Source organism: Vigna unguiculata, chromosome 6 (assembly GCF_037176805.1).
Source record: "Vigna unguiculata cultivar grain cowpea cultivar isolate G323 ecotype 2 chromosome 6, ASM3717680v1, whole genome shotgun sequence".
Classification (NCBI taxonomy): domain Eukaryota; kingdom Viridiplantae; phylum Streptophyta; class Magnoliopsida; order Fabales; family Fabaceae; genus Vigna; species Vigna unguiculata.
The window spans coordinates 47,248,362-47,274,445 of record NC_140797.1 but is presented as its reverse complement, the minus strand read 5'-3'; the positions used below and the strand labels follow the sequence as shown (position 1 = coordinate 47,274,445).

Below are 26,084 nucleotides of genomic sequence, written 5' to 3'. Positions count from 1 at the left end.
ATTCTCTTCATGGACATTAGTTATATTACTCATTATTCTAACAATCATGTAAAGAAATAGATAGTTTTCTACGTTTCTTTCCATGGTGTCTATTTGGCAGTTTGTGTAGCGTGAGAACAATTTTAAAATTCTTTATTTCTTTCAGTATTTCATTATATTTGTTTTAATATTTTGTACGTTTTATTAACACTTAATTTTGAAATTCTCTTCATGGACATTAGTTATATTACTCATTATTCTAACAATCATGTAAAAAAATAGATAGTTTTTCACGTTTCTTTCCATGGTGTCTATTTGGCAATTTGTGTAGCATGAGAACAATTTTAAAATTCTTTTTTTTCTTCAGGAAAATATAAAAAAATATATAGAACTAAATGTAAAGAATAGTTTTTTTTTTGTTTACGATGTTTGTCTAACCACTTGCGTCGCGTAATATTAATTTTCAAACAATTAAAAATACCCAAAAAAATTATAACTGGAATTCATAAATATATATTTTATTTATTTTGAAATGCCAAAATAGTATCAATGTCATTTGTTTTTGTTGTTGTAGTAGTCTAACACGTGATATAATTAACACACTAGTGTCAATCTTAATGAGCAAAGACACATGATAAGAGACTATTTAGTAGCTGAAAATTTGAATAATTTAGTGGTGAAAATCCTAGCTTGAACCTCATGAATAACAAAATAAAGGATCACGCATGACTTTTATGAAAAAAAATTTTAATACCAGGTAACGATCACTTGTAAAACTCTATTGTGATCCCTCTAACACTGAAATGCCCCTTCCCAAACTTGGGCACCAAAGTCACCAACACATGCTCATCATCTTCAGCACCCAAATCCTCCAGTAACTCACTTATCCCGAGCCTCAAGTTTCGTCTTCATCTTCTTGTGTTTGTGCTTATGTTTATGAGCCACACTGACAAAGCTCCCTACAAACTCAACCTTACTTGGCCCACCTGCAACATCGTCTTCGTCGTTAATATAAACATCAAATTTCACACCAACTCCCTCTCAAACTCAATCCCTTCTATCACCAGCACCTCCTCCTCCTCTTCTTTTTCCCTCTCGTTCCTACTCTTCTTTGGTCTCTTCACCATGGTGCTCACACTTGAATCAAAAACCACAGGAAACTTCGTTTTTTTGGAAGTCTCAACAGCCAATGTTGCACCACCACCAAAACTTATTGCAATTGCTCTTCGCAAACGCCGTGTAGGCTTGTCTTCTAACCAAGGAACATCAACTTCTTGGTATACATATCCAAGCTTCGTAGTATGGAGACAATCTTTCACCTTCCCACGAATTAGGAACAAAAGAGTGAGATGAATATAGGAGAGGAATTGAAAAGTTTAGAAGGTAGATCAATGTCAATATTTTTCTTTTGATTTATGTATTCTCAATTTTTTATTATATTTTGTTTTAATATTTTGTACGTTTTTTAACAATTAATTTTGAAATTCTCTTCATGAGCATTAGTTATATTACTCATAAATATCTTATTCTAACTATCATGTAAAAAAAATAGATAGTTTTTTCAAGTTTCTTCCTTTGGTGTCTGTTTTGCAGTTTGTGTACCATGAGGAAAATTTTAAAATTCTTTTTTTTTATAAAAAATAGCTTTTATTTACGGTGTTTGTCTGATCGCTTGCATCGCGTAATTTTCAAACAATTAAAAATACCCAAAAACTATAATTGGAATTCATAAATATATCTTTTATTTATTTTGAAATGCCACTATATAATTGAGACAGATATGTGAATCTTAATGAGCACACGATAAAAGACACATAGTACGAGGCTATTTAGTAACTGCAAACTTGAGAAATTTAGTGGTGAAAATTCTAGCTTGAACCTCACGAATAACGCAATTAAGGATCACGCATGGCTTTTATTAAAACTTTTTTGCTTTTTTGAATTACAAGTAATGATCACTTATGAAATTCTATTGTGATCCCTCCAACGGTGACATGTCCCTTCCCAAACTTGGGCACCAAAGTCACCAACACATGCTCATCATCTTTGGCACCTAAATTCTTCAATAACTCACTTATCCCGAGCCTTAAGTTCGTCTCCATCTTCTTATATTTGTGCTTATCTTTATGAGCCACACTCACAAAGCTCCCTGCAAAGTCAGCCTTACTTGGCCCACCTACCACATCGTCTTTGTCGTTAATATAAACATCAAATTCACACCCAACTCCCTCTCAAACTCAATCCATTCTATCACTAATACCTCCTCCTCTTCCTTTTCCCTCTCCTTCCAACTCTTCTTTGGTCTCTTCACCATGGTGCTCACACTTGAATCCAAAACCACAGGAAACTTCGTTGTTTTGGAACTCTCAGCGACCAATGCTGCACCACTACCAAAACTCATTGCAACTACTCTTTGCAAACGCGGTGTAAGTTTGGCTTTTAACCAAGGAACATCAATGTCTTGGTATACATATCCAAGTATCATAGTATCAAAACAATCTTTCACATTCACACGAATAGTGTTTTTGTTCTCATCGTAGAAAATAAATCCAGATTCCAACCAATCGGGGGTTTGTGATATCACTTCTCTTTCCTCCCACTGTTTTCCATATGGTCCACATCTTATCCACATTAGCGTGGTAAGAATAAAAAATAGGTCTCTTGCTGCAAAATAGAGACTTCCCATATCTTCTAAGTTAAGTTGCGTGTGATCACCGATACATACATGAATTGGACCATGAGGAATGTTCTCCATAGTGCAACCATTGGGATCACGCTCCTCCCATCCACAATAAGCGCTTTCGAAGAAAATTGTGGGAGTCTTTGAACTGAACACAAGTTGTCGGTATGTGGTTTTGAGATTGGTAGATATTTGCTGTTGAGTTGATCCATTGTGTTCCACCCATTATAGTCTAGGTCAATAATTTTCTATGGTTTATGATTTACGTTTCAGAGGGAGTCATATTGTGGTGTCTATAAATACACAATCTGTCCTGTGAAAGGAGGCAGGAGAAAAAATAAATAAAAATATTCTCTACGCTTGTCTCTTCTTTTCTCATCACCCCTCATACAAACACACTTTTTTCTTTCTTTCTTTACCCTTCTTTGAAGACAAATAAAAATCTAAGAGGAGGAGAGAGGATAAGAAAAAAAACAACATAATTATATAATTAGGAACAAAAGAGAGAGATTAATAGAGAAGAGGAATTGAAAATTTTAGAAGGTAGATTATTGCCAATATTTTTCTTTTTATTTATGCATTCTCAATTTTTCATTATATTTTGTTTTAATATTTTGTACGATTTTTTTAACACTTAATCTTGAAATTGTCTTCATGGACATTAGTTATATTACTCATTATTCTAACAATCATGTAAAAAAATAGATAGTTTTCCATGTTTCTTTCCATGGTGTCTATTTGGCAGTTTGTCTAGCATGAGTACAATTTTAAAATTCTTTTTTTCTTTCAATTTTTCATTATATTTGTTTTAATATTTTGTACATTTTTTTAACACATAATTTTGTAATTCTCTTCATGAACATTAGTTATATTACTCATTATTCTAACAATCATGTAAAAAAAATAGATAGTTTTCCACGTTTCTTTCCATGGTGTTATTTGGCAGTTTGTGTAGCATGAGAACAATTTTAAAATTCTTTTTTTTCTTCAGGAAAATATAAAAAAAAATATATAGAACTAAATGTAAAGAATAGTTTTTTGTTGTTGTTTACGGTGTTTGTCTGACCACTTGGGTCGCGTAATATTAATTTTTAAACAATTAAAAATACCCAAAAAAATTATAACTGGAATTCATAAATATATCATTTGTTTTTGTTTTTGTTGTTGTAGTAGTCTAACACGTGATATAATTAACACACTATTGTCAATCTTAACGAGCACGACAAAAGACACATGATACCAGGCTATTTAGTAGCTGAAAATTTGAATAAATAATTTAGTGGTGAAAATCCTAACTTGAAGCTCACGAATAACAAAATAAAGGATCACGCATGACTTTTATGAAAATTTTGTTGAATACCAGGTAACGATCACTTGTGAAACTCTATTGTGATCCCTCTAACAGTGACATGCCCCTTCCTAAACTTGGGCACCAAAGTTTTCAACACATGCTCATCATCTTCAGCACCCAAATCCTTCAATAACTCACTTATCCCGAGCCTCAAGTTCGTCTTCATCTTCTTGTGTTTGTGCTTATGTTTATGAGCCACACTCACAAAGCTCCCTACAAACTCAGCCTTACTTGGCCCATATGCCACATCGTCTTCGTTGTTAATATACACATCAAATTTCACACCAACTCCCTCTCAAACTCAATCCCTTATATCACCAACACCAGCACCTCCTCCTCCTCTTCCTTTTCCCTCTCGTTCCTACTCTTCTTTGGTCTCTTCACCATGGTGCTCACACTTGAATAAAAAACCATATGAAACTTCGTTTTTTTGGAAGTCTCAGCGGCCAATGTTGCACCACCACCAAAACTCATTGCAATTGCTCTTCGCAAACGCGGTGTAGGCTTCTTCTAACCAAGGAACATCAACTTCTTGGTCTACATATCAAAGCTTCGTAGTACGAAGACAATCTTTCACCTTCCCACGAATTAGGAACAAAAGAGTGAGATGAATATAGGAGAGGAATTGAAAAGTTTAGAAGGTTGATCAATGTCAATATTTTTCTTTTGATTTATGCATTCTCAATTTTTTTATTATATTTTGTTTTAATATTTTGTACGTTTTTTTAACACTTAATTTTGAAATTCTCTTCATGGGCATTAGATATATTACTTATAAATATATTATTCTAATAATCATGTAACAAAATAGATAGTTTTCCATGTTTCTTTTCGTGATGTATGTGTGGCAATTTGTGTAGCGTGAGAACAATTTTAAAATTCTTTCTTTTTTTCTTCAAGAAAATATAAAAAAAAATATAAAGAAATCAATATAAAAAATACTTTTTTTTGTTTATGGTGATTGTCTAACCACTTGTGTTGCGTAACATTAATTTTCAAACAATGAAAAATATACAAAAATTATAACTGGAATTCATAATTATATCTTTTATTCATTTTGAAATGCCATTATTATATGAATGTCATTTGTTTATACATTACTATTATTACTCACTAAAACGAATATTTTTTGTTTTTGTTGTTGTTGTAGTAGTCTAACATGTGATATAATTAAGACAATAATGTGAATCTTAATGAGCACGATAAAAGACACATGGTACCATACTATTTAGTAACTAAAAATTTGAATAATTTAGTGGTGAAAATCTTAGCTTGAAGCTCACGAATAACGCAATTAAGGATCACGCATGACTTTTATGAAAACTTGTTTGAATACCAGGTAGCGATCACTTGTGAAACTCCTCTACTGTGATCCCTCCAACGGTGACATGCCATTTCCCAAACTTGGGCACCAGAGTCACCAAGACATATTCATCATCTTCAGCACCCAAATCCTCCAATAACTCACTTATCCCGAGTCTTAAGTCCGCCTTCATCTTCTTATATTTTTGCTTATCTTTATGAGCCACACTCACAAAGCTCCCTGCAAACTCAGCCTTACTTGGCTCACCTACCACATCGTCCTTGTCGTTAATATACACATCAAATTTGACACCCAACTCCCTCTCAAACTCAATCCCTTCTATCACTAGCACCTCCTCCTCCTCTTCCTTTTCCCTCTCCTTCCAACTCTTCTTTGGTCTCTTCACCATGGTGCTCACACTTGAATCGAAAACCACAGGAAACTTCGTTGTTTTGGAAGTCTCAGCGGCCAATGTTGCACCACCACCAAAACTCATTGCAACTGCTCTTCGCAAACGCGGTGTAGGCTTGTCTTCTAACCAAGGAACATCAACGTCTTGGTATACATATCCAAGCTTCGTAGTATCAAGACAATATTTCACCTTCACACGAATTAGGAACAAAAGAGTGAGATTAATATAGAAGAGGAATTGAAAAGTCTAGAAGGTAGATCATTGTCAATACTTTTCTTTTGATTTATGTGTTCTCAATTTTTCATTATATTTTATTTTAATATTTTGTACATTTTTTTAACACTTAATTTTGAAATTCTCTTCATGGGCATTAGTTATATTACTCATTAATATCTTATTCTAACAATCATGAAAAAAAATATATAGTTTTCCACATTTCTTTTCATGGTGTCTGTCGCGCAGTCGGTGTAGCATGAGAACAATTTTGAAATTGTTTTTTTTTCTTCAAGAAAATATAAAAAAATATAAAGAACTAAATATAAAAATGGTTCTTTTTTTGTTTACGATGTTTGTCTGACCGGTTGCGTCGCGTAACATGGATTTTCAAACAATTAAAAATACCAGAAAAATAATTTTTTTTCAAAATTATAAAAAAAATCATATTTTTTCAAATAGTTTTGCAAATTGTCTTTCTAAAAAGAATTATATAACCATCATTCTCCATTATAAATTGAGACATGGATCGAGGATTAATTATTGTCAAGTCCAAAAAACTAAAAAAATAATTTTGGTTCTTTTGTACTTTTTTTTATTATTATTTTTGTGGAAAATAAACATTTTGAAAAAGTGACATCCTTTTGCATGTTCATGTAAAGGTACGGTCTTAGTACGATTGATGTAAGGGTGTTAATACTTTCCCCACGTGTAGTTGACTCCTAGACCCAAAATCTGGTTTTTTTGCACACCTTTTGTATCCTTTTTTGTTTTTTCATAGCTTTCCAAAATAAACTATGGTGGCTACTCCAAATTTTGTTTTTTCAAGTTTTATTTTTTGTTCACTGTCCTTTTACGATTACGGGTTTCGACAAGCGCAACTTTAGAATAGCGTCGAAGTCTTTGAACTTGTGAAAAAAAAAAAAAAAACTATGGTTGTTGTTGGTTAAAAAAAACAAAATTATTGTACTGTTTTTGAGGTATATTGAATTGTGAAAATAAGCACTTAGTATTCTAGTTGTGTAGATTTGTTTAATGTGTTAGGCTCAATTCTGCAGTGCCTAAACTAGTAGAATTCATTTTACTGGTGTGGTACCTAGTGGCATATATGTTTTCGCCAGGCGATAAGTCACAAACAGAGGGGCTATCAGTGCGTGGCGCCTAGTGGCATAGGATTATCGCCATGTAGTCTGGAGCACAATTTTGTCTGGCGGTGCGTAGGCAATGTCAGGCGATAGTGTAGGGGCATGGGTCCATTGTAGATGGATTTGCATGGATGAGTTTGGTGGCTTGGTCAGGGATATGCTGGATTAGTTACGAGCGGGGAGGTTCGTAACGGAGATTTGAGATGCGTGAGTAATGCGGGCGGGGAAGTCTGTATCTGTTGTACTCTTATGTGGAGATACGAGCGGGGAGGTTTGTATGTTTTGTGCTCACACTTGAGGCTGCTATGAGCGGGGAGGTTCATAGTAGGTGTTCATGCATGTTAGACTACGAGCGGACAGGTTCGTAAAGTTGGACTACGGACGAGGAGGTCCGTAGAGTTGGACCACGAGTGGGTAGGTTCGTGGAAGCATGATAATCCCTAAGGACCAAGGTGGTGAATGGATCTTTCTCATATAGGTTATGAGATTGGGGTGTAATGTTATAAAGAAGTCAATAAACTAAAATTGGCTAAGATAGATTGGGTGAGGGTTAATTCTTATTATTTTATTGATTGTATTATTTTTCTTTCTCAGGTCACCCTTTCTATTTGTGTTTGGCGATGATCGTGTGACTTGTCATGCAGGAACAGATGTGAATCCAGGTGAGAATGTCGATGCATAATGACAGAGCGGGGCCGATGGGGGACTTTTCTCTAAGTGTTATTTTAATGCAATTTGTAATAAATTTTATGATATTTTTCTCTAATACGAACGTGTAATTTTTTATTTATTCTAATCCACTATTTTAATTATTCTTTAACTATCTATTTTAAAATATTTTTTAGTGGTGTGATGTGATAATGTAAAGATAATTGGAGTGATAGCTTAAGTGTATAAAAAAAGTGAGTAAAAATATATTATTATAAAATTTTTCTGATCCTTATAAGTGGTAGTCTTTTACGCTGTGTTCGTATGCGCAGATTTTGTAAATCTTTGCGATGATGAAATTTTCGCTTTTCACATGTTCACATAATAAGATTTGAACAAATTTGAAGCGATGCATTTGTGATTAAATAGCCAAATCTCATCCTTCACAAACGGAAAAATTGCAACGATTTCTACTAAATTTACTTTTATGATCTTATTAACATTCAATTACCATTGTGAAGTGTGCTTTCTCCCTGATAATTTTTTTTCTATTTGTATGATAATAGTATTCTCAACTATATATATATATATATATATATATATATATATATATATAATTAATCATATTTTTTATATAATAATTAAAATATTGTTATAAATATTATGATTAATATGTTAATATATAAATTAATAATATACGTATATAATAATTAATAATAATTAAAATATTGTTAAAAATATAATTATGTACATATAATTAATTTTATTATTCTTAATATATGTATATAATAATTAAAAATAATAAAAATATATAAATTTTTATAATAATTAAAATATTAATAAATTTTAATGTTTAACTGATTTATTAATTATTTTATTTTATTTTTATCATCAAGGGTATTTTAGTAATCTTCAAATTCTATTTATTAAAAAAAAATTAATCTATCACATCACTCAAATCACTCACTAACTTTTACAAAATTTATCTCCAAATCTACTTACCTTACTTTCTAAATCCACTAAAAAACACACATATTCATCCATCCAAATTAACACAAATATCCATCTTCTCACTCTCTCCCAACTCGATCTTTATAAACGAACAAAGCTTAATCTCTCCATGGTCATTATCTTTTATATTCCAAACTACTAATTAGAGTGCATTATCCTTTTTTGGATGAAGCAAACCCTAATGGATTCAAATAACCGAAACGATGGCAGTAGGAAACTGACTTATTAAATGAAACATATGAGAGACATGGACAATATCAAAGTAACTTAAGCAACTAAATCCATGGAAAACGACATAATATCTGTATTAATCATGTCCAAAACCAAAGGGGAAAGTCACATCCACCGCAACTAAAGATCCATAACTAATTAATATCTATTGTTTTGTTATCTCAAATTTAATCTTCAAATTCATTAAAAATAATCCACAGTAAAATGTGTCGTGATCTCAAACCATTTTAGCAATAATTTCTTCTGTTAATGTTATGATGATCAGTAAATAATTTTATTAAGTTTTAAAAAATTAAATTATTTACTTTATTTTACAGTATTAAATTACAAAAAATTCTCAGCATTAACGAGGCTACATATTTTTATTGTAATAACAAATATTTCGATTAGTCTTATTTTTTATTTTTTTTATTCTTTCTCAAGGTTGATAAAATTATTTTTTAAATATTTTTTTATACGTGTACATAATAGATTAAGGTTTTTATCATTATAATTTTTTTATACAAAATAAAGTTATTCTACTTTCAAAGAAACTTAAACATTAATTATTATGTATGATCTCCGCAAAGCACTAAGAAATAGTTAACACAATATAGGCTATAAAGACTTAACCAGGAAGATAAATACTAACTTTTAACTCAAAATAATCAATATTTAATATTATATTTGTTTTTATTTAACTTCATTACATAACGATCTAACTTTCATAATATTATATATATATATATATATATATATATATATATATATATATATATATATATATATATATATATATATATACACGGCAAGTTTATTTTTCTTAATTTAAAAATTCATCCAGATTTATAAGATTAATATTATTTTACACCAGCAAGTGTATAAGCATTCATAGTTTAGTCAATATATATAATAATTAAAAATTTTAAGAAACAAACTTAAAATTGGAAAATGGCTTACTCTCATGGAAATGATCACAATGAAAACATTATTTTACTCATCAGGTGTTTTCATACATAACACAGCATAGGATAGACAATTAAAATACAAAGTTAAATCCATTATAAAAGTCACAATCATATATATTCTGGATATGCAAGGCTTCTCCGCAGACTCATGATGCTCGGAAAAGCTGAATTTGTTGAATATTTTTCAATCTGCATTGAGCTCTATTTTGATGTTTCTGATTTTGACACGTCCTTTCCCATACCTGGGAACTAGCGTCACCATAACACTGTCATCATCTTCCGCTTCCAAATCTTCTAACAAATCCGTAAGTCCAAGCCTCAGATAAGTTTTGATATTCTTGTTTTTGTGCTTGTGCGTGTGAGGCACACTCACAAAGCTTCCTGCAAATTCTGTATTATCTGCTCGGATCTGTGTATCATCTTCATCATTAACAAACACATCAAATTTCACAGGTGTGTTCCTATCAAACTCAATCCCTTCAATCACCAAAACCTCTTCCTCCTCTTCCTTCTCCTTCTTGCTTCTCGACTTATTCGGCCTTTTAACCCTTGTGCTCACAACTGAATCCAACACCAGTGGAAACTTCACACTCCTTGAAGTCTCAGCAGCTTGTGCTGCACCAACACCAAAATTTTCTGCGAATGCTACCTTGCGAGCCCTTGACTTACGCGGTGAGGGCTTGGAATTTAACCATGGGATGTCAACATCCTGGTAAACATACCCTAGTTTTCTGGTGTCAAGACAATCCTTGACTTTCACACGCACAAGGTTTTTATTCTCATCGTAGAAGAGAAACCCAGATTCTAACCAATCCGAGTCAGCGAAATCCCTTTTTTCCCACCAAGTGTTTTCCATACGGACCACAACCTATCAATATTGGAATGATGAGAATAGAAAATAGGGTCTCTTGCAGCCGAATAGAAAGTCCCCATGTTCTCGTTGTTGGGCTGGTTGAGATCACCGGTCCATAGATGAACAGGGCCATGCGGAACGTTCTCTACGGATCCACCACCCGGGTCAGGTTCATCTCCAGCACGGTAAGCATTTCCAAGGAACAATCTGGGAGTCTTCCCGTTAGACACAACTTGCCTATACATTATGGTAAGGTTGGAGGAGATTTTTCCATCGGCATCAGGATCATCGAGGTCGAAGTCAAGGTCGACGAGTGTTGGTGGTTGATGATTAGGATTGCGAAGAGGGTCATAGAGAGGTGATTTACGTTCTGCATAAATAGAAGGAAGTTTCATACCGCTGGGAGCATCCCAGTTCCAAAACGGAAGGGCGAAGGTTGGGTCATTGATCAAGCTCCCCAAGATCCTTTCGTAGAAATAGAGATACCATCGATGGAAGGGAAAGAAGAGCCAAGAGTTGTGAACTTGAAGATCAAGGTCAGGAAAGCCAACTTGGTGATATGCACCATCGCAATAAGCACAATGGACGTTGGCTTGCTGCATGAAATTACGTGGGTCCTTAGGTGGGAGCTTTTTCATGAGGTCAAGGGCTTTTTTGTATTTGGCTAGATAATCATCAGTGACCAAATGTGCGGCTGGTCTCACCCGCAAGGGTTGGTTAGAGGGAGGGAACTTGAAATCGATGATTTTGGAATATGGAGGACAACAATTGGTGGGTTTTACACCTCCGGGTAGATCCGGTGGACCGCATGTGGTTAGATCCGGAGGGGAAATCGGAGCTGCAAAGGCGAAAGGATTGTTATTCAGAGTAACAGCTCCACAAAGCCCTCCCAGGCCAACTAGAACGTTCCTCCTATTTCCTATCATATGTACAAGTTCTTCTTCAGAAGGGTTTGGTGTTTGATTATTCTCATTTCCACTGCATTTCACTCTAGGAAGATGAACATGTTTTGGCTTTCTAATTTTAGCGGATTGGAACTGTGAAAATGGATGCAAGGAAGAAGGGGGAGTGATGGAGTTGGGAGAGACATTATTGACCGAGGACACAAAACAAAGATGAGAGATAGAAGCCATTTTCTATCATAAAAAAACCACACCTTCTCTACCGTTTTATAGTGAACTCCTCATGACGAATTTTCTTGCATTCCGTCGTACCTTTCTTATCCCAAAGAGCAAATTGTGAGTAACGAGGGCAGAAAAAAAAGTTGACATTTAGAATCGTGATAACATTGGTGGTTGATAATAGTTGAATTTAAGACCAACGTGTGCAATTTGAGCTCTAGCTTGTACTGATTTAGGGACCTCATTAATTGAGATTTGTTTGGCATCTATCTAAAATCCACATACACGTTCAAATTAAGGTTTACACGCAACGCCCAACTTCCTAATGGTGGAGAACTCTCATGGTAGAATATTATGCATGCATGAACGAATATGCATAAAAAACTGTTTTTTCTACGTTCTTTTTCTTTGTTATTACATCATCTTCTGTAATATTTATCCTCTTACCTCCCTGCTTTTTGTGACGAGAGTCCGGACTGTGATTTATATATGTATTTATGTGTGAATTTGGATTCACTGATTTTATTAAAGAAATGAAATTTCTGGGAACACCAATCTTAAGATGCAATCAATCTTACGATGCAGCATATATGCACGTGTGGTTTGCTGGTAGCATATATCATCACATATTCATATGGACCAGGTTAACAAGTTTGGCAGGTGGATTGACTAAAAAATTATCAACATTTTGAACTAGAGATAAATATCTGTCTCGATTAACACAACGATTCACACGTATATAACAAAAAGAACTTATTCTTTGTTTTTCTTCTTAATTAATAAATCTTCTAAATATTTATGAAGACATTACCGCACGAAAAAGATAAAAGACGTGTTGGAATATTTTAAGAAATGAACCGATACAGGGACAACATTAAAAGCTGCAATAGTTGAGCTATCGACTGTTTTGGTTTTGGTTAGTGTTTGATCAAGTTCTGATATATAACAGTAAATTGAAAGTTGCAATTAATATATAAATTGTTATGCTTACGTAGCAGAGGGTTATGAATTTCTTATTGTTACATCAGCTTATTATGGTATACTGATATTTAGTTTAGGTATTCAAAGGCTCAATTTTATTAAGTTGACTTTTTGACACGTTATTGGGTACATCAAAATGAGAGGTCTGTATGGAAATCCAATGCATTATTTTTTGCTGTACGTGGAAACACCTTTTCTACGCTTCTTTTCATATATCTCTTTTTCTTCTAATAAAAAACGTGCAGGGATGAGAAAGTATTAAAATATGATAATATTATTTTACCTACTTTCTTATGTACTTTTAAAAAATATTTATATCTATTTATTGAGCATTTGTACGTACACCAAATCTAAACTTTCTCTTATTTTTCTTTTATTTTATCAGCCCAATATATATTTATATATTTATAATAAAATATTTGGAGCATTACAACCTTTATATATAAAATATATGCAAAAATTTAATAATAAAATCTCATATTATAAATATCACAATACAGCTTATAAATTAAACTATAAGTGTCTTTATTAAAAACCTTTGTATACAATTTTGTATGGGACAGATAAGTATTAAGTGTGTCAAAGATAATCATGTATTAATCACTTCCCAACATCTTATCTTAATTTTATATGTTACTGTTACCATGTGGCTCCTTAACGGTACGTGATTATTAAACTGTGATGGTTGCAGTATAAGAAGTAGCTCCCTTCAATGGTGGAACATAAGAGTTTTGATTTGTAAATCAGGTATATTTTTGTCATTCTTTACAAGCAAATTATTCTTTACATTATAACCACTTCTTCAACTACACCGTTGATAAAAATTGTTAGAATGAGCAGCATCTAACTGGATTAAGAAAGTGTACTCAGATTAAATTTAAATAAAAGATTAACGCTCTAACATAATAACGGAAATCGTTACGTTTTTTTTTTTTTTTCCTTTAAACTTCAAATGGAAAGTCAAATTTACAAAATCACAATAAAATGTTCTGTTCGTTATTTTTTTTCCCGTAATCAATACCATCTTCAGTACAAGAACTATTTTTCAGGCCATAAATATTAATTTCATATCTCTTTTTAGGCAGATATTAATTTTCTATTTCTGTTTATAGGATGAGGAGACGTGGTTAATATGCAATCCATTTTATATTTTGTCTTGCATGACTACAACATTGGAGAGTAGCACAAGTAAATTTCAGAAGTAGGGAAAAGTCTTGCATCACCTAAAATTTAGAAAATCACATTTAGAAGTTCGTGTTCCGAATTTTGTAAGATAAATATATTTAGTAATTGCACACATATATATATGATTAATTGATTTATTTTCCAATTATTTTTTATCCCATCTTAATTTTTAATATAAATTTTATTTGAAATAAATAAATTTGATGTATATATATATATATATATATATATATATATATATTATAGATTTTTAGACATTTAAAATATTATATTAGATCGAAAAATAGAACAAAAGTAAGATAGATTTGAAGTTGGTGGGTCAAACCAAGAGTGGGAGTCTTGGAAACGTAGGTTAGTGGCGTTAGGTTTGGTGGTATCCTAAATAAATTTAGCCTGGAAGAGTCGGTGGGGAAATTTCTTCCGTAGCAAATTATAAATGCATTTAAATATACATATATTTTTATTTTGGAAAAGTAAAATTCGTTTATTCATATACAGATCCTATATAAAAATAAGTTTAAATTATATTTACGATTAAATTAAAATTTTTGTACTCAAAAGATTGTGATTATATTTCTGCTAAGGAAGAGAATCCACTTTTTATTGTTCTTTTAATAGAATATAAGTCTGGAATATCTGGCTATTAAATTAGATGATATTATTTTATAAATTACGGTGAGTAGAATATATTAAATAAACTAATTATATGCTTAAATATATTTAAACTATTTTAATATTTTTTTGTAAAACCTGATTGCTTCGATATACATTTCATAAATTTTGTAGGGAAAAAATGCTAACAAGGAAGATAAAGTTACAAAAAATCAGCATCTAATTAATATAATAGGTCCCAAAACTGAGATAATTGAGGATTGAACCTAAATCATCTCTTTATTACCTATAAAAAAAGATAATAAATATTTGATAGGTTTAGAGGTTAGTATGTTCAACAAAACTCCACAAATCAAATTGTCACCACTAGATTTTTGTCAATGTTTTTTGAATGAATATGATTTACTTAGAAATTTTTTTCAATGGCACCTTTGAATTTTTCAAGTTTAATTTCACTCAATAAATCCAATTCATTCATTGAAATTCCTTCAAACAAAAAATCATTATTATAGTTTAACTTTTACTGAATAAATTTCTAAATATATTATTTTTTATTTTAAAATATAAATTAATTTTACATGAATTAACATATTATTATTTTATTAGGTTAGGGGTATGAAGAGAGATCTAAGATGTATTTGTGAGGCTAAAACTATAGGAGGATGTAGGTTATTTTTTTCAAACTCAAATGAGAAAAAGACCTCGTTGATTAATGTGAAGGGTTATATTTTCTAACTTCGGAACTAAATTCACTCACTCATTCATTTTTTTCTTTCACCACATATTACAAATCTGTCCCTTCTGGATTCAATGTCTATGCAGTTTTATTTTTACTTCTTTTGTAATTTTCAAATTATGTGTACATTACTTTCATTTTATTTCACTAAAATTTATTACTAATTAATCTATTTAATATATTTAATAAAAATGTATTTATATTAAACTAATAAAAATTAAATCTAAAGAAAAATAATATTAAATATTTTTATTTCAAGTTATTTTATCTCTAGTTAATAATATTTAGATTTAGATTATCATTATTATTAAATATTAACTGTTAAATTTTTTAAGATTATTATTATAATAATTTGTTATTCATAAAAAAATTATATTGTTGATATTAATTAAATTTATTTGCAAAAATATATATTAAATTCAACTACAATGTTATTATATTTTTTATTGGATTGTTTTATAAATTTTTAGATAATATGTTAAACATATATAAATTAGAAGGCATGAAAAATATATTATAGAGGTAATAATATTAGGAGTTTAATCAACAATTTAATCTACTTTGATATTTATTACGAGCCTTCAAATTATTGGAGGACGTACCCCTCTCTATTTCCTAACTGCACCTCTAGGGGTTAGGATCAGGCCCGTTCTGTATGGCCCATCTTTAATCTAGTCTTTTTCTTTCATGGAAAACCTACTCATTTAATACAACCAATTAAACAGACACATCCCATGCACTCAAATTAAACACACACAAAAAAACTAATATATGTGTTTCATCAATTTATTCACCAATTTTTGTAACTAATTTTTCTAAAGAGATTGTTAATTTAGAACATTTTAAATAGCATTTTGAGATTATTTCCAAGTGTAAAACTGGCCTAAATTTGTTTAAAAGAAACTTATTTTGCCTGAATTGAACTACCAGATCAAAGAAGACATTCTTCGATACAAGTTAAAAAATAAATAAATAAACTGAAATAGATTCTAAAATGCAACTGATATATGAGAGAATGTCAAATTTTCATCTTCCACCCATCTTTAAATTTAATATGATTCACAATTAAAAAAATTAGGGGTAGCAAAACGGACCGGACCCAACGGATCAGTCCGTCAACCCGTGTTAAAAGTAACGGGTTGGATTGAAGATTTCAACCCATCAATCCATTCTGACTCGTCCTGTCTAGTTCGTTATAATATTTTTAATAAATTAAATAAAATAAAAATAATTAAAAAGATTAACTTTTTATATAATATTTTTTAAATATGTAAATATACAATAATATTATAATTTAAATCACCAACACCTACAAATTAACTGTCAATTATTAGTTATTATTGAATAATTTAATATATAAATGTAATTTTAATTTATATAATTAAAAATATTAAGTAATCAAGTTAAAAAATATTTTATTTGATTAAATATGTTTTAATATTAATTAATACGTATATATAAACAAATTTTAAAAATAATAAATAAATAAATTTTGAAATCAAATTAAAAAAGTTAAAAAAAAACTGACAAATTAACTCGGTCCGACCGTTAGTCCATCTTGTACCGGATGGATTATGATTGTTAGTTTATTTATTTTTGACTCGTTTCATTCCTAAACAAAATATTTATTTCATAGATCATATCACCAAGTATTTGCTGTCTTTAACTTTTTATGTATTTAAAGTTTGTAATTTATGAAATAAATTAATAAAATTTAATTATATATCGTATAAAAGTTTATCAATGTATCAAGTACTCGAATAGTTTATGTTTTTAAAGCTTATATCCAGTTTGAAGACATAGAGTTTTTACATAAAATTACTAAAATTAAGAGTTCTTTTAATTAGATAATAAACTAATCGACAAATATAAAACAACATAAGTAAATATTAAAATTAAATAATACTAAAAATGTATTCTCTAAATAAAAGTATAGTATTATTATATAATTTTCACTGTATACTTTTTTGAATATTTTTTTTAAAATTGTAGTACTTTTGTTTTTAAATATGTGTTTTTTTAAGTAACATTTAATTTGGATGAATTTATCTAATATGTATCAATTATCATTTTTTTAATTATTTTCTTATAAATGTAAATATTTTATATTTTAATTGAAACTGATTTTATATGTAAAGTTATTTCACAATTTATTATATATAATTTATAATTTATAACGTAATGAAATACTAGTTATTTTAATTTATCGAATTATGTTTTTTTAATTTCAGTTATGTAAAAAAAAAGATATAATGCAATAAAAAATAATAATATAGTAATTATTTTTTGTATAAAACTAAATACAAATAAATCAAGAATAAAAAAATATTAAAGTAAAAAGTGATTTAAAAAACTAATAAATTAAAAGGTAAATAAAATAATTTGTATATAAAAATCAAAATTAAACCCCTGAAAAAAAAATGTGAGATGAACAGTAACATCACTGATTAGAAATGCCTTTAAATTATAAGATGAAAATAAAATAAATAGTATACTTTTTATATGGAAATGCTGCGGAATTTGGCGGGTGGCAGAAGGGACATGTGAAATAGCTGAGTCAGATCATTGTCACGTTACATTGCGAAAATGGATAAGATTTGCTAATTTTCATGATTCTCTTCTCCTATTCAAATTCAAATCCCAACAACCCGTCTCTTCTCATTCCGTTCCAACAAATAATTCCAACTTTTTTTTTACAAATATAAAAAATACGATAATATTTTGAATATTTTTAACTCATTACAAGATCATTTTAGATCATTATATTACACCATTAAAAATAATTAAAAAAAATAATTGAAATTGTGACGTCCCATTTTAATAGATTTACACTACTAAATAAAATCTCACACAATTATAATAACGAGAAGCACTTAGATGAAGCATAAACGTAGAGGAGATAACTATTACAGTCATCCGGAAATACTTAAAAGAACTCAGGCATACCACAATGTCCCAAGCAAAAGAAAATTTAAAGGAGTGCAACAGTTTTGCAAGAGGGTTGTCACTAAGGCAACTTGTACAAAAGGCCTCATGGCCATGAAACTACTCCTAATACATCCAGACAAGGAAAACTAGGCCGCACCGCTGCTTCTCTCAGATCCATCCCGATCATTCTTCCCATCTGCTCCCACCAGAAGGTGATCATCGCAAAAGAGAACATACAATAGGACACAAACAGAAATGCAAGGGTAAGCTAGTGCAATTAGATCTTATCATGCTACAACAGACAAGTACTTAAACATTCCTTAGTATACAACACACAAACACAGAGCATCATGTTATAGCAGACAAACAGGACACTATGACTCAATTATCCGGATACATATATTAAGATCGGATTCACTGGATGCCTGCACTCGTGGTGGCCTCTACTGCTCTGCAGAGCCATTGCCAATGGGTTTCACCCTACCACTCACGAGGTTAGCCTTCAAACGTCTAAGGCCATTATCCTGCCAAAGACTAGGGCCTCCCGCTACTCTCACCACTTGGGTCAGTTTGCTCTACTTGAGACTCACTGACCCTTTAGAGTTTCGGGATGCAATCCTTACTTGAATCCTTATCTTAATATATACACTACACGCCACCATAAAGTCTCCCCACGAGACTCATGGAATTACGCCTATCACACGCCACCATAGAGTCTCCCTACAAGACTCATGGAATTACGCCTATCACATCATCACAATCATGTTTCCCATACCATAACCACCACGTTGATCTCATGCATACAATCCTCATGTTAAAACATCACAAAACCACAACTCCATGATCAATCTCATCCCAAGCATGCCAGTTTCATTCATAAAAACCCAAACACCCAAGCATATTCACGTACATCATATTTAGGAGGAATAATCAAAACAATGCATGCATTAAATCACTTAACAGCCAAGGAAACATGACCCCCACTCGCACACTCGCTCAGGCGAGACGCTGACCTTTCTGAGGCAGCGAATTCTCGCCCAGGCGAGATAAGCTAAAGGGGTCTCCACGAATTCTCGCTCAGGCGAGATGCTGTCCTCTCAGAACACTGCGGACTTTCGCTTAAGCGAGACACGCGATAGTGGAGGCTTCACGGGATCTCGCTCAAGCGAGGCCTTCTCGCCTGAGCGAGACCGTGCGTCGCTCAAAACGAAAGAGGGCCGCCTGGGCGAGCTCTCGTGGCAGGGAGTACTTTGGTACTCTCGCCTAGGCGAGACTAGCTCGCTTGGACGAAAATAGCAGAGTTCGCCACTGTCCATCCACATGCAATGGCGAAACCAGCTCGGATCCGCACCCAAACACGCATGCAACTCCATTTCTCTCAACAAAACACACTATACATGCATATAAACACGAAAGCAACCAAAAACAGCCAAGGACAACTTAAAACAGACGAATCTAGCTTCCCTTACCTTTGTTTCGAGCACTAAAAGCAAGCAGATCCTAACTATGTAGCACAGCAGCTCCAAGAACTAAGACAGTGGCTGAAACTGGAACAAGAGGACAGAACGGAGTCAAGAACCATAACCCCAACTTGACCCACGCGTTTTTAAACGGAGAGGAAAAGGAAATGAACGAACCAGAAGCTCCGAAGTCCACTTACCTGGAAGAAAAGAAGGTCTTTTGATGGCTCGGAGACGAACGGAAGTCGTGCCCTAGCAGAGCACTTTGCTGGAGTTTTGAGAGGGAGAGAAGCTGCTCTGTGGAACAGAAGGGTGAGGAAAGGATGAGAATGTAGGGTATGTGGTAGGGTAAGGTGCCCTTCTGTAGGGCAGAGTCTTGGGCCTCCGAAAAGGTCAGGCCCAACTCTATACACTGAAAAGAAAAAAAAGGCCTTACAAAAATAATAGATTAAAAGTTAAAAATAAATTAAAATATCATTAATTTTTTCACAAATATTCATTATATACTTTTATTAGTCATTCTAACGATCATAAAGAACTTTCAATTTTCATCAACACTGAATTAAATTTTTTCAAAAAATCTGACATGTCTTACATAATCATCTTTATCTACTTTATGGTTAAGATAGAATTACCACGTTGACACGCGCTTTCTCTCGTCCTACAGCCTCTATATATATTAAACACGAACGACTCGTTCTTCCCATCACCATCACTCTGTTTTCAAAGCCTATCTATCACTAAATCTCATTCTTCATCTGCAGCTGTTCTGATTCCTATCCAGAAAACATGTTGGGAATTTTCAAGGAGAAGTTGTTTAATGCACCGAAGGAGCTGAAGAGTCCAGCTTCTTTGAGTTCGTGCACTAAGCCTAAGCCCAGCAATGAAATCGTGAATGATTTCATGTCCTCCAATTCCTCCAAAGCTTTCTCAATGTGCTTCGGAAATGATGCATTGCTAGCCTATTCCCCTTCAAACAACAATTCCACCCATCAAAGGTTGTTCAGTGGTTTGGATGACATATACTGCGTTTTCATGGGTGGCTTGCACAACCTTAGTAGGCTGAACAAGCAGTATGGGCTATCAAAGGGAACAAACGAGGCCATGTTTATCACCGAAGCATATCGAACTCTTCGAGACAGGGGTCCATACCCTGCCGATCAAGTCCTCATTCAACTCGAAGGCAGTTTTGGATTTGTGATCTTTGACAACAAGCATCGAACTGTTTTTGTTGCATCTGTAAGTCTCTTTCCTTAATCTCTTCATACTGGAACATGTAATGTATGATTTCACAACAATGTATAGTTACCCACATCTTGTATCTGTTTGATCAGGGTTCCGATGGCCAGATCGGGCTCTACTGGGGTGTTGCAGCCGATGGTTCGGTAGTGATTTCTGAGAATCTGGACATTATAAAAGCAAGTTGTGCTAAATCATTCGCACCATTTCCAACTGGTATGTAAATGTGATTTCTCTCAATCTGGTTTTGGAATGTAGCATTTGGAAAAGGCATGACTTTGGTTGGAATTGCAGGGTGTATGTTTCACAGTGAACATGGTCTGATGAACTTTGAACATCCAACGAGGAAGATGAAAGCAATGCCCAGAATTGATAGCGAGGGGGTTATGTGTGGGGCAAACTTCAACGTTGATTCTCAATCAAAGATCCAAATGATGCCGCGTGTTGGAAGTGAAGCTAACTGGGCTACTTGGGGATAGTTCAAAACTTTGTTTTTACTTGGGGATATCTAGTTTTCTTGTTTGGTTCCATTATTCTGTACATATTCATGCTTCAATGCTTCAATGTTGAACATCACTTTCGTAATTTCTAATATGAATGTCAACAAATTCTTGGTCTGCTACTTGCTTTGCTTATTATGTTCTTCGAAAATGGAGCAGGGTAGAAGATAATTAAGGACTCGTGATGTTTGTATATTTGTTCCATTGAATGAACAGAGTCTGGTTATGTGGTCGATGAACACAAATTGTGGCAAATACATCCTTAATACATTACAATATTGAAAGCAAATTCATATAGGTCGTTAACTTTTGTATGACATGGAAACGAGTACAAAACGCCAATAAAACATGTAGGTTTAGTCGTTTTAGCTGCGTCCCTTGTAATTCATCACTTATATTATGCCCTGGTTAAACTGGCTTCTCAAATTAATCCAATATGTAATATTTGAAGTGTTAAATATAAGTTTCAACACTTCTCAAAGTAAATATAGTCCAGTGTGACATATATCTTATTGATTATTTAATGTAATTTTATAGTTTTTAATAAAAAAATTAATTTACTTTAATTCCATTTATAGAAATTTTGTCAAATTTGTCAAAATAAATTTTTTAAAAAGATAATTTTTCTCTTTAATCTATTTCAACTATTGGACTACTTGTTTTTTTAAGTGTCTTATAAGACTTTCATGTCAAACTAAGAATAGATGTGATAAAAGAAGCTGATCATTTGGATTCGTCCAAATTGATTAGACATTCCAATCATCGACTCATCTCACAAGAAGTTTTTTCCTTTAATTATTTATTATTATTATTATTATTATTTATAATTATTTGAGTTAAACAGGATTTAATATTTGCATGGGCTGTTTCATTAATATCATATTGTTACATGCTTTTACTAATTAATGAATATTGATTGCATTAACAATTATGAATGCTATTTGCTTACATATTTATTTAGACTTTACTTTTCTTTCTACTTTTATATTTTTTTACTGTTTTCTTATTTACTTAACATAAATGAAAAATCCTTAATATTTAATTTTTTAAATTGTGTAATATCATTTTGTCTAAAAAAATTATTCTTTTTTTTTATCAATGTTAATCGTTAATTTCTGTTAACGAAGGAGTTAAACTTATAATCTCCCGGCCTTGTTTCAAATCCAACTCTTTCAACTTCATTGTTTCTTGACGGAAAACATGAAAAAGTTCTCAATATTATTGATGAAGTTTTTTTTTTTTTCTTTTCAAATCTTGTCCATGGATAAGGCTGAAATTATGCAGGATGAATCACAAAAAGCGATCCACAGATTTATGCATATCAACCACCCAACTTATTTTTGGTAAGTCAAAACTAGACAAATTTGCATGCTCATTCCTAATTCATTCAATAGTAAATATCTTTTTATTTTTACTTCACATTAACGTCAATTTATTGTTTACCACTTTTATTTTCATGAAAAATGTGTAAATTAATTCGAAATTAGTGAAGAAGTCAGATATAAATTTGAAAACTAATTAATATTCTTTTGAAAACGAGAGATATAGGAACAATTTACTTTAAAGCCTACACTTATATATAAAAAAAAAAAACGGTTGTGTTGCATTGGCATTGGAAGATAACTTCATTCCATATCCTATCTTGAACGGTTGTGTTCTCTACTTTCAGAGAATTTTTCATACAAATAGCACATTTTATTTATTTTTTCTTAAATAACGCATTGTGTTAATTCAAAATTTGATTTTTAGATAACTGAATTTTAAACACGTTCTTGGATTAGCACTTTCTGACTTATTTTTATCATGTACACTAAAAACATGTCAAAAATTCGTTTATTGAAAAACTAAATTATGAACTAATACAGGTAAAAATGTCCTATTTTCGTAAATAAAACTTCCATTGTATCATTGGAGAAAAAAAGGGAAGAAATGTTCCATTTTGGTGAATAATTCACTTTGAATATGTATACTTTCGAGCTTATCACTTTCTTATTGTATAACATTGTTGCACAGATTTGGGTAGGAGAAGGGTACTTGCAGTATAATTCAACAGTGATACAGTTCTGGAAAAAAGTTGATAAAGATTTATGGAATGTCATAGTACAAATAAATAGGACAATGCATAGATCCAGAGATTCAGAAACAAAATCCCACCCTCTGATTCATCCCTTGTAATGCCATCAACATTTTCTAATACTGATTTACACATGATTTATTGACACTACATATAATTATACATGATCTGAATTTCATAACTGCATTTCAAAAACCATAAGGATATATTTTCTCTGCAAAATTTCATATATTAAAGGATTCTACCATTGATCCGTGACGGTGCAATCATAGAAGAAACGACAAGCAAAAAAAAAAACCTTGAAAATGCAGTGGGCCAAGAAGCCATACACTGTTATATTAAACAGAAACAAATATGAGAAGAGCATGTGAAGTATAAGGCCACAGACATCCTTGAGGTATACAACAGTAATAGAATATGATAATATCAATAAACAACTCTGCAACCAGAATTCCTTATGGCCCAGGACCAAACAATGATTCTCAACAAGTGGTGCTCATGAATCTTCGCCAATCAAATCCATCTTATATCATTCCAACACATGCACATTTTTACATATCCGCAAGAATCTTCCATCACATTCTGTCAGTTCAGTGTGCTGGAGCAGACCCCATTACAAAGAACTCACAAACCATTAAAAAAAAATACAAAATTTTCTGTACTTGTGAATAGTGTTAAGCTACTTGCACACATTAGTGTAACATTTTATTACAGGAAATGATAAGAGAGATGAACAGACAAACTCATTTGGTTACAGTTAATTGGACATCCTTGCTTGAATCCGAAGCTGAAACTAAAATAAGACAGCTCCAAAACTTCTCCTTATAAGACTCATAAGAGCAGAAAGACAAGTGGATATTATGATTCATATATGAAAACATGAACACTTTCTACTCCGTATGAAACGCAAACACCATAGATAACTAATCTATGAACATGGGTTACTATTTCTTTTTTTATACTTTCTCTTGTCAGGGTTTGATGTCGGAATCATCCCAAGGATTATTGGGATCAGTTGAGACCAACGAATCGATGTCCTCCCAACTCCAATAGTTTGACATTTCCAAACCGGAACTTGTTCCTCCGATCTCCCATGGTTGTGTCCTGGTTCCACCACTGGTGCAGGCCATTGTACTGTTCACGGTTGGCTCCTCCAGTATTTTAAACTCTTCACCGTAGTTATACACACCGGAGGACTGCAAAGAGTTGGATACTGCACATGTGTCAAAGGAGTTCGAGGTTGTGAAAGGGAAGAGAAGGCTTTGGTTTTGAGGAAAAGGCACAGTTGAACTCAGAAAGATTCCATTGCCAATACCAAAGTCTTTGCCTTCGGAAACTTTGGTACTCGCCGGATTCTGTTGTGGCAGGCACAGAGATTGGTAGAGAGAGGAAGGTGTGGTTTTGTGATCATCCACTGCAAGAGGAGGAACTGTGACGCGGGTTCTCAACTCACCATCCATGCTGCCATTTGAGGTGGTGGTGGTGGTGGTGGTGGTTGATTTCTTGGCTCGCTTATTCTTTCTACCACCGCCAACAGGAACGTTGCGCAGAGTTCCACCTTTAGTCCAGTGCCTCTTACAGGCTCTGCAGAAATGGCGGGGTTGAGACTTGTTGTAGTTGTTGTAGTAACAGAATTTGGTGTTAATGGAGTCACATCTCGGACACTTCAAAGGCTCTGATGGCTGAGTTTGTTGCTGTTGTTTCCTCATAGGAGTAGGCTTTGGGAGCTCCAAGTTTTGAGCCTGCAACAAAGTCTGGTCCCAATCAAGCCCTCTATTAGAAACCTGCTTAGAACTCAACCCCATATCTTAAACTCACCCCCCAGAAAGCACTATTAACCAGAACAAAACAAAACAAAACAAAAAAAGTAGTGTTATTGTTGTGTGCAACTAGATGAGAAAAAGGTGGCGATTTGGGGAATTTGATCCCTTTGATCGAGATGGGAAAAGAGAAATGAAAGTGAAGGATAAGAAGGGGATGAGAATGGTGGTTATAGCCGAAAGGGTGTGAAGGTGTAAGGAAATTGGTGAGTGGGAGAGGTTTGATAGAAGGAAAGGCGTAGGAAGGTGAGAAGAAGTGAGCATGTCTTTCTCTAATCTGTCTATGTCTGGTAGCTATTTATGATCTTATCTATCTGTAAAGGATGAATAATAATAGGAAGAAGACCAGAAAAAAATGACTTGAAGTGGTGTGTGGTAGTAATGGAGGAAAACGAAACCTGATAAAACCTATGCAGAGTATAGTAAGAAGGTGAATTTTGGTTGTGTCCATATGCAAGTATTATAAAAGGAGAATGAGGAGATGCTTAACCCCTAAGGTGAAGGTGGGTGGGTGGCACGTGGAGGGTTATAGGCCATTGATAGTGGTTTGTGTTTTGGGTGTAAAAGGAACGTAGATGTGCATGATGGTGTGGTATAATAAATAATTTAAGTAGCAAAGTTTGCCACCAATACAAACACAAAGTTGGCAAAAAAG

The 26,084-nt window shown here is 32.6% G+C and overlaps 4 protein-coding genes, 1 long non-coding RNA gene and 1 pseudogene across 5 annotated transcripts; 1 reads left to right on the top strand and 5 right to left on the bottom strand.

The window, feature by feature from the left end:
- Window positions 1-743: 743 nt before the first annotated feature.
- Window positions 744-4,397, bottom strand: LOC114188621 (polyphenol oxidase, chloroplastic-like; annotated as a pseudogene).
- Window positions 4,398-5,356: 959 nt separating this feature from the next.
- On the bottom strand, window positions 5,357-5,809 carry LOC114188620 (polyphenol oxidase, chloroplastic-like). Its single transcript, XM_028077189.2, has one exon. It carries the CDS (start codon window positions 5,807-5,809, stop codon window positions 5,357-5,359), a length of 453 nt encoding a protein of 150 aa, XP_027932990.2.
- A 3,982-nt stretch (window positions 5,810-9,791) lies between these two features.
- LOC114187957 (polyphenol oxidase, chloroplastic-like) lies at window positions 9,792-12,036 on the bottom strand. The gene is given in 2 exon segments (XM_028076404.2): window positions 9,792-10,755; window positions 10,758-12,036. Coding segments are annotated over 2 exon segments (1,800 nt in total). The 5' UTR covers window positions 11,907-12,036; the 3' UTR covers window positions 9,792-10,104.
- Window positions 12,037-18,262: 6,226 nt separating this feature from the next.
- On the bottom strand, window positions 18,263-20,120 carry LOC146885938 (uncharacterized). The gene is made up of 3 exons (XR_014995672.1): window positions 19,997-20,120; window positions 19,806-19,883; window positions 18,263-18,532 (listed from the first exon to the last, which is right to left on the bottom strand). It is a non-coding gene; the product is annotated as an uncharacterized LOC146885938 (long non-coding RNA).
- A 369-nt stretch (window positions 20,121-20,489) lies between these two features.
- LOC114187237 (stem-specific protein TSJT1-like) lies at window positions 20,490-21,657 on the top strand. The gene is made up of 3 exons (XM_028075430.2): window positions 20,490-21,035; window positions 21,131-21,251; window positions 21,330-21,657. Exons 1-3 carry the CDS (start codon window positions 20,586-20,588, stop codon window positions 21,512-21,514), a joined length of 756 nt encoding a protein of 251 aa, XP_027931231.2. The 5' UTR covers window positions 20,490-20,585; the 3' UTR covers window positions 21,515-21,657.
- Window positions 21,658-23,908: 2,251 nt separating this feature from the next.
- On the bottom strand, window positions 23,909-25,868 carry LOC114189238 (uncharacterized). The gene has a single exon (XM_028077958.2). The coding sequence runs from the start codon at window positions 25,412-25,414 to the stop codon at window positions 24,581-24,583; it is 834 nt and encodes a 277-aa protein (XP_027933759.2). The 5' UTR covers window positions 25,415-25,868; the 3' UTR covers window positions 23,909-24,580.
- Window positions 25,869-26,084: the final 216 nt, after the last annotated feature.